The sequence below is a fragment of the Quercus robur genome, chromosome 1, assembly GCF_932294415.1.
Source record: "Quercus robur chromosome 1, dhQueRobu3.1, whole genome shotgun sequence".
Lineage (NCBI taxonomy): Eukaryota > Viridiplantae > Streptophyta > Magnoliopsida > Fagales > Fagaceae > Quercus > Quercus robur.
This window is the reverse complement of record NC_065534.1, coordinates 42,676,970-42,689,896: the sequence shown is the minus strand read 5'-3', so window position 1 is coordinate 42,689,896 and position 12,927 is coordinate 42,676,970. Positions and strand designations below refer to the sequence as shown.

Genomic DNA, 12,927 nt, shown 5'->3' with positions numbered 1-12,927 from the left:
TCATTTTTGTTTGGGGTAGTTTACAATTCCTCCTTAAACTTTAAAATCAAGCAATTTTCCCTTAATATTTTGAAAAATAGCAAATATATCATATTGTTATTCTCTAAGTTAAACCCTAATGAAAACTTATGATTCTTAAAATATTTTATTGTGTAATGTCTAAATTACTTCCACTAAATTTTAACATTCCAATTTTTCTTCATGTATTTTGAGTTTTAGATTGTAGTAATTCTTGAAAAGTTGGAATGATGATATAATATGTTTTATTTGTCATCCAAAAAATATTGATTTTTTAGGTTTAAAATTTCAAAACTTATAATTTATCTAATGAAAAATTTGATGACACATGCCTTTTATCATTATTATTATTATTATTTTAATTTTCTTAGCAAAACTCAATTATTTATTATTGAAAGATGATGATATTGGTTATTATTCTTAGAAGTTTTTAGTGAGTGGATATATTGTCTTTAGTAAATAGATACTAAAAACTGTAATAATAAAATAGGTATATATATATTTTTCCTAAACAAAATAGATATTTATATGTTAAATAATTACAACCCCTACTCTTTTTCCACGTCATCCACTGCCTTGCTGATGCTGTCCTTACTAGTGTTAAATATAAAAGGCATAAAGCAGGCTTTGTTTTGTATTTTTGGGAAACCCAAAAACCAAAGGTTTCAGATTCAGACAGACATTTTCCCGCCTATTTCCCGATCAATGGCTCCCAAATCAGATAGCGCCGAAGGTACCTCTCTCTCTCTCTCTCTCTGTGAAACCATTTCGTTTTAATTTTTCTATATTCCAAGTCCCGATTAATTGATTTTTCAAGTTTTTCACATTTTGTAAAACTTTTTTGCTTTTTTGTTATCAGCAATCGTGCTCAACTTCGTGAATGAGGTAAAGCAATTTTCAGCCTCCTATTAATCGTTTCGTTCTCTGGGTTTAAAACTGTAACTCATATGCTAAACTGTATTATTTGCTTCAATAATTCAGCTGGAAATACTTTATATTATGGTTATGGGATTGGGATTGGGACGCATATCTCAAAAATTCAGTATCATACTTGAATGAGATAAATTATTTCATAAACATTAGTAATTGAAATTAGTAACTTCAATTACACAAAATCGAAGTAAAAACAAAGAGAAATAAAAAAAAAAAAATTTACCTTAAGGATCTACTTGTTGTAATATTAAATAGTATTTATATCTAATAAGTTTTAGTATGATTCACTGAGAACTATGTATAGTATGGCTCTATGAATTAATGCTTAATTTGTATCTTACATTGTGGCTCGTGTTTTTCGATTTTCCTTTATTCAGCAAAACAGGCCGTTAAATTCTCAAAATGTGGCCGATTCATTGCAAAAGTTCAACCTCAAGAAGGCGGCCATTCAGAAGGCACTGGATAATCTGGCTGATAATGGGCGGATTTCGTTCAAAGAGTATGGTAAGCAGAAGATATACCTTGCTCGCCAAGACCAATTCAACATTCCGAACAATGACGAGCTTAATCAGATGAAAGAAGAAAATGCAAAACTTCAGCAACAGCTCCAAGAACAAAAGAAAGCAATCAGCGAGGTCGAGGGAGGTAATTCCTATACACCCTTTTTATTGATTGTTTTTTGTAAAATGTGATCCGTCTTGGTAGTCTTAATTATTTGAACATGTTAGCTTTGTATATTTAGATTTCGTCTTGGATGCCAACAAAAAAAAAAAAAAAGATATTGGAGGACAAGTCTATCAAATCATGTAATGTGACAATTTAAATAAGCATTTTTTTTTTTGCAGAGATTAAAACTTTGCAATCAAATTTGACCCTGGAACAGATACGCGACAAAGATGCCAAACTGAGAAAGGAGGTGAATCATAATATTGAACTGGGTTAGAGATATCTTTGAAGAAGTTTGGAACATACTTAGTGGCTTTTTATTCTGTATCAGGTTAAGGAGATGGAGGAAAAACTGGATAAATTGCGTGGAGGAGTTACACTGGTGAGGCCAGAGGATCGTAAGGCAGTTGAGGACATGGTCTCGGAGAAACTTACTCAGTGGAGAAGGCGTAAAAGGATGTTCAAAGATCTATGGGATGCTATTACTGAGAACTCACCCAAGGATCTCAAGGAGTTTAAGGTAATATATATTTATGGTTTATGTCTTGTAAGCATACATATTTGTGATTGCTGAAGTTACTAATGTTTGTACACACTTTTTCAGGAGGAACTTGGAATTGAATATGATGAAGATGTTGGTGTGAGTTTGCAGCCATATAGTGACCTGATGCAGCGTGATAAGAAGCGTCCAAGAGGCTACTGATGTTTATGAAGTGTTTAATCCTCAGTCAAGGATTTAAGCATATTAGATAGTGTTCTCCTAGAGGTAAATCTGTTGCAAAAGGAAAATACATGTGAATTTTGAATGCTTTTTAAGATCTAGAAATTGTCATAGTTGTTACATGTTGACTGTTTGTTTCACAAGGATGCATGATATGACAGTTTATGTAATTAAGAGGAGCACAGAAATTAGTCACAATTTTAAGCATAAGACAACGTGTACTTACTGTTATGTTTCATTGAAGAAAAATGATCAATTATGAGCAATTCCTTTCTCGTATCCTGTGATGACTAATGATGTGTAACATTTTTCAAGAACAGAACTGCAACATGACTTGTAATGTATAGAAGGCTGAACTTGTAACCATTGAATCTGGGCCTTTGTAGCACATTCCTCAAAATTTATTTAACCTCCCCACCCCCCCACACCCCCCCCAAAATCCCCAAAAAAAATCCTTATCCTTTTATGGTAAAACTTGGGTTTATTTCAATGGCTTCATTTCTAGTTCTAGAGAGTCCTAGGATTTTCATATTGGGGAAGTTTTGTGTACCCGCGATATGTTGGGTACCCACCTCGCACAGTGGAGTACATATTAAACTTAGAAAATCTAAGGATTCTTACCCCATTAATCCCTCAATGTAAGGAAAGCTTGTGAAGGAGATTGTGCAGATTGCTCAGTGCTTTAGATCTTGTATGTACAAGCATTGGTATAGGAAGATTAATGCTGTGACAGCATTTTTCGTTTTTTTCCTGCCTTTTTATACATGTAATACTATTGATAGTTTTTTTTGTGGAATTTTGGAGACCAGAGATGCTGAGTGTAGATACGTCTAGATGTACAGCTACAGGTAGTCTTTAATGAAAATGTGGCCCTTCACCTCCTGAGAAGAAGTACTAAACTAAATTTAGAAACCTGAATTATTTGTTTGATAATTTTCGAACTTGGACAAACAAAATCATTGTCCTTTTTAAGGTTGTATTTGCAGAAAACGTGGGGAAGAAAGTAATTTAATTATAACTTCAGCCTAGCCTATTCGGGAAGCTCACAAAAAACCCCAAAAACATATCTAATACTCATATTCCTTAGTACCAACAAATTTGTCTGCTCATAATGTTAATGGAATTTACTCAAAAATAAAAAAAGGTAAGTGGTCCTGATTGACTCTCGGATGAATAACGAGAGAACATGAGATGCTGTTATGTACAATTCATACATGCTACGAAAGCTGTCTCATAAAGTTCATATGGGGTTGAACCATAGGATAGGACAAGTGTGTCAGATCTTGATACACATACACACTATTGCTAACCAGTTCTCTCTTTCGTGAATCATTGCAGGTGACCATCACGCACCACAATTGTAAGTGGACCAAAATCTTCATTATTACTTATTTATGTATAACTGTACGGCTTCCCAATCCCTGTCATAGGCCTCCACTTTTCTTAGTTTAAAGGCTTTGCACTTCGCATCCCTTATCCCTAAGCAGCGACTGCAGTGACAGTAACAACACAACCCATGTTGTTAGGCCAGTGACTTTATGACATTTGTGTGAATTGCAATACATATAGGATTCCAAGCCTTTTTAAGATCTAGATTTGTGCTTCTGGAATCCCAATCAGCTAGTTTACCCTTCAGAAACTTTACACGGCAAACGTATTGTATAGATATCACATGTTAGGCTAATGTCGTTGAAACGGGCACAAAAATTGGTCAGAATGCCAAGCATAAGCCCTAATGCATTTTCTGTAATTTTTTGGTTAAGAAGTGATTAGTGAGTTAAAACTTTATTAAGCTCATGATAACTAATGTGAATAGAACCTTAACATAGCCTGTGATGTTGCTTGACAATTACATAAATATAGCCGTAAATGAGGATGCTGTGGTGTAAATGGATGAACAATTGCTCTACCCCGAAGTGAATTTGCTGTGTGCATTGACGCTCATGAAGGCACCTGCTGTGATTGGATCTGTTATGTTCTTTTGTTTACAGCGTTTGTTAAATTTATAAGAATCATATGAAAGGTGTAAATTCTGGTTCTCAGGGGTCCCAGGGTTTTCATATTGTGGCACACAACACAACACAATAAGTACCCTTGTAAAATGCGATGAGCACAGGTTAAATTTAAAAGCCTTGTAACTGAGACCAGCTATGCCATTTGGACTGTGGTGTGAATGTATCTTGGTAAAATATGTAATTGCTTCTAAGACCATAAGGAGGCCTATTGACAGGGATTGGGAATGCCATGACCAATTTTTTTCTGCCTTTTATACACTAATATAAGACAATTGATAGTTCTTTGCCTCATGAGATACCTAGTGTGGCTGACTTGCTTATTGAAGAGTATGTCTAGATGAACACATTCAAATATATATATTTTAAGAACATTGCTTTCAATCCAACATAAAACAATGATAGAATATACATAATTAACAAATAAAAAGGAAAAATAAACTTACAAGTTTTAACTATTTGCAATGGTAAATTTCAACTCACGGGAAAAAAAAAAAGCACTCACAATTCAAACGATGACACTAGTTAACATTTTCTGCAATTATATGGAAGAAAAAAAAATTAAAGAAACAAGCTAATAGAGACTCAGCCTATGATGTTACCACAAATCAACAAAACTTACAAATAGATATCAAATATGCTAAAGTGCTTTTTCAGTATCCGCGCACTTGTCTAGTCCTGACAGATATTGGTGCCTTCTCCATTTTTAAATTTTGTGCAATGTGTATCCCAGTCCCAGATCGTTCTGCAGCAAGTCCTGTTGGGTGTCCAAGGCCTGAGCCCACCTTTAGGCCAGCTCGAAACCCTGAAGGAATTTGCTTATGAGGTAGGATGATGCTTTCTTCATGCGCAGTCTCATTGTCACTCTCATCAAAATGCATTTCTTTTTCCAAAGGATCAGCCTGACCTATAAAAAATGATGATTTTGTGGTCACCTTTGAAATGTCTTCTGCTGAATCTGAACTTGAAGCAGACATTGACCTCTTCAATTCTGATGCATTTTTCTGTTTCATTTTTTCAGCTTGATTTTCATTGTGCGTTTCTTTGTTTACCAATTCAGATTCGTGTGTCATGATTTCATGCTTCTTCAACACTTTGCCTCGTCCATTATTGGGACTATCCTGATCGTCAGGATCATGTGGTTCAGATCGAGAGAGCTCCACTGCTGCTCTTGCAGCTGCTGCTGCATAAGCTGCCGACTCAAAAGCTGCTTGAGCTGCATCAGCTACATCCCTGTATTTTTTCTTTCCCTTCATTGAATCGGAGAACCCATAATCTTTTTCCACCTCCTGAGGCAAAATTTTTGAATCATCCCCAAGCTTGGTACTACCTGAATTGGCCTCAAGATGGTTTTGCTTCTTGTTCACATCCAAACTTTCCTGTACACACCACATAGCAAGCCACACGTCATGAACAGTTGTCAACATTTTGGGTGAATTAGTGTACTATTTTTTTTGCAATTCCTATCTCTTTAAAGGCTGGTTTGGATTGAGGGGGAGGGAGGGGGAGTAGAGTAGAGTACTATTTTTATTGCAATTCCTATCTCTTTAAGGGCTTGTTTAGATTGAGGAGGAGGGAAGGAGAGTAGAGTAGAGAAGAGTAGAATTGGCTAAAAATAAGCTAATTTTGGATCAATTCTACTCTACTCTCCTTCAATTTAAACGGACCATAAACTTGCATACCTCAGTTGAAATAAAAGCTTCATCAAATTGCAAAACAATGTTGTGCTCGGAAGCAATTTCTTTGACCACTTCCATTCTGTTCTCCAAGCTTGGTTGCCTGGTTGATAGCTTTTGTATCATCTACAGGAACCCAATACAAATACAAATGTATCATATGTCATAAACAATGATAAACATACCTAATAATCAGATTATCAAAGTTCGACAATTTTTGGAACTACTCAGATTTTCTCTAACTATTCTATGTAATAAAGATGCAACCAAATTTCTAAATATTTATTACACATGAATAATCATTCTATTAAGGGATTTATTACCACAAACCAAATATGTCCTCAAGTAATTTCCTCATCTGTCTATGATTCATTCAGTATGTACCAAATGCTATTCACTTTAATTATTGTTTTTTTACCATAAAAAGATCAGCATTTTGGGTCTATTTTCAGTTTTTGGCATATTTATGGGTACTTTAAAAAGATCCTATTCTAATGGATGCTCTTTTGGACAAATATACAAATTTTCACTATATGATCGAGCCAAGTAGACAGATTTTTACATCTTGAAAATTTTCCAAATCATAATATACCTTACGGTTGACTCCACAATTGTTGCGTAATTCAACAGCAGAAGCAGCAAACTCTTTGCCAAAACGAGTTGTCATAACAGCACGAATCTCTTGAAGCTCAGGAAACTCCCCGCATCTCGAAGCTGCATAGAGCAAGCTTGATATTGCCTCCCTCAGTTCATCGGGGCACACTCTATACAAAACATACAGAAGCATGACCATCAAAAACCAAAAGGTAAAAAAATAGCCAAAGAAAAAGAAAAGAAACATAATGTTTTCAACGGTCAAAATGGAAAAGTAACCAACCTTTCTTGTTCAATGAGGTTGATCCTTTCAATCAAAAGATTGCAATAGCTCTCTATCATAACAAACACATCCAACATGTTTTGTTCCTTGATCACATGCTCAACCTGTAAGAAAACCATAAAAACTTTATACAGTGCCCAAAGAAAAAACCATAGCTAGTAAAGAAGATATATTAGTCATACCCTCCATTAATTCGTCAATTCCATGGTTCATATCTATGAACATATATATTATTTTCTGGATCTAACAGTAGTACGTACTATGATAGACTGCACACCTTTATAAATTTAAAATGAACCATGAAATGAAATGAAGATGATCGTTTTCGATTTCATTAGTAAACCAAAAGCAAAGAAATTAAAGCATACACGAATAAGAGCACGTTCATGGTGACCAAGGTCAAGGAGCTGAACAACATCAGACCGGGCTTGGGTGCAGCGGACTTGGCGCTGGCTCTTCAAGACAACGAGACGAGAGAGAGCAAGATTGACAAGAGGCTTAAATTTGGAGGGCTTAAAGGTTCTACCAAGTAGAGCATCAAGCTTCTTTCCCATTTCTTAAGAGTGTTGTTTGATCAGTGCCCTCTCAAAGGAGCAAAAGAAAGCAGAGTCTTAATTAATTAGCAGACCAAACAACACAGAATATATGTGGAGTAGTTGAAATGCACAAGGTAACAAACGAGACTTGGCTCGCTTGGACCTTTATGTTATGACGAGAGAGATAGAGAAAGAGAGAGAGAGAGAGTCCTTGACCTTGTGACCATTTATGAGCTGGTTGGTATTTTAGTGTGTATGGGACTTTTGCCTTACGAGTTAAGTTTTCAAATTAAGAAGAGGCCCTGAGCTTGAGAGCTTAATGGGAACGAACGAGGTGTTGTAGAAAACGCGGTTGATAATGATATTTTTAGTCGATTTCGAGGAAGGAAAGATAGATATATACGTATTCATATTACTATTAGGGGCTGGTGGGCTCCACATGGGGCCCATTTAATCGACCGCCACACGCGTTTGAGGCTTGAGCACGTGAGAACGATTCTATTCATATGGGTCCTCGTACAGGGCTAAAATAGTAAAATGCAAAAGAATTTCGTCTCCAAAATGGACCAAATCTGTCTGAGTTGGCAGGGGGAAAAAATAACATAAATTATGATAAAAATTGGCGGTGAATCATAGTTACGAAATTGGAAAATCGGCAATATTAGTATTATATATTTTGAGAAGAAATAGAGAAATCTTATTAAGGTAAATCACGATCAATGCGATACATTCAACAATGTCTACTACGAAAGGAGGAGAATCCTCCGTCCAAATCATAAATAAATAAAAAATTACATTAATACAATTGAAACAAAAATGGAAGAGAATGAAAAGAAAATAAATATTTTTCTTTCTATTACTTGGATTTTTTTCTCTCAAAAAGAAAAAAAAAAATACTTGGATATTTTAAAGGAAAGTAATAGAATGAAAACTAACATTATTGGTGAGTGTTTTTTTTTTTTTTTTTTTTTTTTTTTTTTAATGAAAACATCATTTGAGAGTTAAATAATCAAGAATGAAAATGAATCCTTTTATAATAATTGATGGGTATAAATTGTCCAAAATATTAACACCCCATGTCTATATAAATCTCAGGAAAAATGGGTTTTTGCCCTTATTTTTTAAAATATCCAACAAATTGTTCCTATTTTGAAACTATTAAGCACCATGTCCCTGTTTTGAAACTTGATTTTTAGAAAATCAAGTTTCAATGTAACTTTATTTTATGATTATGGAGTTCTAGATAAGTTTTTGCCACACTGGACAAGCAACAGTGGCTTTTCCCAATTAAAGAAATCCAATTGGAACTTGATTTTAGTAAAATCGAGTTCCTCAAAAAAAATTTCAAAGTTGAACTTGATATTTGTAAGACCGAGTTTTATGCGAATTTGAAATAATATTCAATATTACGAATTTTTTTTCGTGTCTGCAACTCGATTTTAAAGTATCGAGTTATATTGGGATTTTTTAAAAAGTGAACTCGATTTTGTCATTATTGAGTTTCACTAATGCTATATCCAAAACAGGTTGTTCAGAATCAGCATTTTTGGCCTCCTTAACTTCAGTGTTCCTCGCAGATCCACAACTATACATATTTGGATTTGGTGTTATCTCTCAAGCGATCATCTCTCTATCATCTTAGGTACAAAACCCATATCATAATTTAATGCACATAGAAAAATTTCTGATGTAGGTGAGGAATAGTTTTAGATATTGCAAAGGTTTATCAGCCAAGATGTATTTTCATATTGGGGAAATATTTTCATTTGTATGTTGTATTGTTTGTGCTTTGGTATTTGGTTGAATAAGCATTATGTGAATACATTGGGGTTATATTGGCTATTTGTTGTTGTAAATTTGAAGTAAAAAAAAAATTGAAAATTTTTAGATCTATAAGAAGCAATGAAGGATTTTATTTTGGTAGTGACTCTTGTTATTTTCCCCTTTAAGGGACAATGAAAATGTTTCCCCCTTCTAATGAAAACAAAAACTAGTTAATTTTGAAAATATTATGATGATTTAGTCTAATATTATGATAAATATTATTTAGGTACTGTTGATTTAATTTAGAATTGTTGATAATACTAGAAGGCTTTTATTATGAACTCAATTTCACTATGAAAAACTACACTATGGGGGTAAAAGAACTGAGTAAGAGTATTGGGCCATGGGCCATGCCTGAGGATGCCATGGAGCCCAAGGATGGTCAAGCAGTAAGAAGGTCAAGTGGGTTGATGGGCAGAAGATAAGGGCCAATAACAACAAACAAGTGATGTCTCTAGAGGATCCAAACTTCCTCGGGAAGCGTTGTGAGAGTCTGGAGCCCGACCACCTAGCAAATATCGTGCAAAAGGACAGAGAGAGGAGTCAATAGTGAACTAAGAAATATCTGAGAAGAAGACTACTACCACTACATTAAATGCTCTGCACCTAACCAACTAGTAGCATTTATGTGGAAGTGATGCCTGAACAGTGATATTCAACCTTACAGCTACACATAAAGGCTCTAGGAAGGTTCTGATGGGACAAGCATCCAAGAGATCATCTACCTAATCAACAAGTGGAAGGCTAGGATGAAAGGAGAGGGAAAGACTATATAAGGGGAGGGCCTCCATGAAGGATGGGGCATCTCACCTACAAAAAAATACATGGAAAGAACTCGTACTTAGAAACAGTTGGAATAAATATAAGAACTTGTTTTCCTCGGATTTGACTGAGGAGTGTTTTTCTCTTCAAAGTATATTTCTCAATCATTTTAGCATTAAACCAATCTACTGTAGCCCATACTTGATTCATAAAGTCTTCACCTATAAAATCCACTCTCTAACAAATTTATTGTTGTGGGCTTGTTAGGCTATCACTCACGCTTCTTAGGCTGAGGGTCAAATCTAGCATTTACAATCGGTACCGTCTGTGGGAAATACTGGGAAGACGCTCATAGTCTCGTGTAGTCATGGTGGGTTCGGGACCAAATCGAGAAGAGTCTATGGGATCTCAACACCAGGACCATTTTCTTAACCTGGAACGGAGGAGAGATCGTGAAGTAAGTGTGCACACAACTCACACCAGTAGGAGTCATTCTAAAATTGGGAGCCATGTATCGCATTGGGGGAAGAGACTAGAAACCTACAAGTGGAAATTGATCATTTGAGTAGAAAACTATGTCGCAAGCAAAGGAGGGAGTCTCTTTCAAGCTCAGGATCCGAGTTAGCAAATGATGACAGCTACAGACCAGAATTAAGAACTCCTCCTAGTGAATCTTTTTCCTATAGGGAGGAACGTTATCATAGGCAAAGGAGTAGAAGTCTAGCCTATAGGGGCTTGGGAAATGATGCAATGAGTAGAGCCTTACACCAAATCTCAAAGTCACCATTTACACGGAGGATTGAAAGATCAAAACTTCGTCGTCGGTTCACACAACCTACTTTTACCATTTATAATGGGAGGACAGACTCGGTGGAACACGTTAGCCATTTTAATTAGAGGATGGTTGTGCATTCGAGGAACGAGGCCCTCATGTGCAAAGTATTCATGTCTAGCTTGGGACCTATTGCGATGAGATGGTTTGATGGGTTGGAGGATGGCTCTATCAGCTCATTACAAGAGCTTACTAGGGCCTTTGGGGCTTGATTTGTTACATGTAGTAGAGTTCCTCGTCCCCTAGATTCCTTGTTGTCAATGGCAATGAGAGACGGTGAGACTTTAAACACTTACTCTGACAGATATTGGGAAATGTTCAAAGAGATAGATGGAGATTTCGAGGACGTGGCTATAAGGACATTTAAGGTTGGTCTCCCTACTGAGCATGATTTGAGAAAAATCTTGATCAGGAAGCCTGCGTGGAGCATGCATCAGTTGATGGACCGAATTGACGAGTACAAACGGGTCGAGGAAGGATCAGCAACAAGGGAAGGGAAAAGCTAAAGTGACCCCCCCTGACCGAAGGAATTTCAGGTCGAAAAGGTATAATAACAACAGACCCAGGATAGATTTTCCAAGACTTGTGGGGCAATCTACCGCTCAAACAGTTACATAGTTTTTAGGGAACTTGTACACCAAATCATTGATAAGATAAAGAATAAACCATATTTCAAGTGGCTGAATAAGATGGGAGGAGACCCTACTAAGCATAACCAAGGTCTTTATTGCCAATATCATTAGGACCGTGGGCACACTACGGAAGATTACAGAACTCTTCGAGATTATCTTGAGCAATTGGTCAAGGTCAGGAAGCTGAAGTAGTTCCTGTACCAACCATCTGTGCAAGGAAGTCAAGCTGGATCAGTACATCAACGAGAGAATCCCTTAAGACCATCCCTGGGAACAATCAATGTAATCCTGGTGGCCCCAGGTCGGATTGGCACGTATTCGTCTAAGATCATGTCCGTATCAAGTTCACATACCGAGGATCCATTCCCTGAACCTAAACAGGGAAAGATGCAAGCCCAACTCGCTTTGAGCTTATCTAACGAAGATAAAGTTGGAACTTATCAGCCACATGATGATGCTTTAGTGGTTACCCTTCAGATAGGAGGCTATGATGTAAGGAGAGTCTTGGTAGACCAAGGCAATGGTGTAGAGATTATGTATCCAGATCTTTACAAGGGACTTAAGTTAAAACCCGAGGATCTAGTCAGCTATGATTCCCCTCTGGTAGGGTTTGATGGGAAGACTGTTGTCCCAAGGGGCATGATTAAACTGCTTCTTCAGGTGGGCCAAAGAGTAGTAGAGGTAAATTTCATTGTGGTGGATACTTATTCCCCTTATACTGCCATCTTGGCAATACCATGGCTTCATGCCATGGAAGCCATATCTTCAACTTTACATTTGAAGGTGAATTATCCCTTTGAGGACCATGTTGAAGAGTTGATTGGAAGTCAGGCCATGGCAAGGCAGTGCTTGGTTGCTGCTATCAAATACTAGTCCGAGGGTGAATCCTTGGGAATCCCTAAGAAGGCCTTGTAGCAATTAATGGAGGTAGAAGTGTCCTCGAATGTTACAGATAAAAGGATGAAGTTCGAGGAATTAGAGAATGTCATTATTGATACTGATGCAGAGAGATACTTCCAAATTGGAGTCCAATTGCCTCATCAGGAAAAGGAGGAATTGCTAGCTTTCCTTAGAAGGAATGTAGACGTTTTTGCTTGGAGTGCCTATAAAGCTCCTAGGGTAGATCCGAATTTCATTTGTCATCATTTGAATGTCAACCCAGCCATTACCCCGAGGAAGCAACCACATTGACACTCTTCTAAAGAACACGCCAAGGCTATAAAAGAAAAAGTGATGAAGCTTAAGCACGTAGGGGCAATTAATGATGTTTTTTTACCCAGAATGGTTGGCCAATATAGTTGTGGTGAAGAAGAAATTAAGGAAGTGGAGAGTTTGCGTGGATTTTACTAACTTGAATAAAGCTTGCCCTAAGAATCCTTTCTTAATTCCTAGGATAGACCAATTTGTGGATGCTACGGTCGGTCATCCTTGGATGAGT

General features: G+C 36.6%; 3 protein-coding genes across 3 annotated transcripts; 2 read left to right on the top strand and 1 right to left on the bottom strand.

Annotated features, from left to right (window-relative positions):
• The first annotated feature begins 616 nt into the window (after positions 1 to 616).
• LOC126690166 (homologous-pairing protein 2 homolog) lies at positions 617 to 2,604 on the top strand. Its single transcript, XM_050385297.1, has 6 exons — positions 617 to 751; positions 878 to 903; positions 1,329 to 1,596; positions 1,797 to 1,867; positions 1,949 to 2,137; positions 2,222 to 2,604. Exons 1-6 carry the CDS (start codon positions 724 to 726, stop codon positions 2,318 to 2,320), a joined length of 681 nt encoding a protein of 226 aa, XP_050241254.1. The 5' UTR covers positions 617 to 723; the 3' UTR covers positions 2,321 to 2,604.
• Positions 2,605 to 4,728: 2,124 nt separating this feature from the next.
• LOC126690159 (uncharacterized) lies at positions 4,729 to 7,775 on the bottom strand. Its single transcript, XM_050385292.1, has 5 exons — positions 7,272 to 7,775; positions 6,904 to 7,007; positions 6,619 to 6,790; positions 6,033 to 6,152; positions 4,729 to 5,729 (listed from the first exon to the last, which is right to left on the bottom strand). The coding sequence occupies exons 1-5, from the start codon at positions 7,455 to 7,457 to the stop codon at positions 5,004 to 5,006; spliced, it is 1,308 nt and encodes a 435-aa protein (XP_050241249.1). The 5' UTR covers positions 7,458 to 7,775; the 3' UTR covers positions 4,729 to 5,003.
• Positions 7,776 to 11,819: 4,044 nt separating this feature from the next.
• LOC126712324 (uncharacterized) lies at positions 11,820 to 12,362 on the top strand. The gene has a single exon (XM_050411622.1). The coding sequence runs from the start codon at positions 11,820 to 11,822 to the stop codon at positions 12,360 to 12,362; it is 543 nt and encodes a 180-aa protein (XP_050267579.1).
• Positions 12,363 to 12,927: the final 565 nt, after the last annotated feature.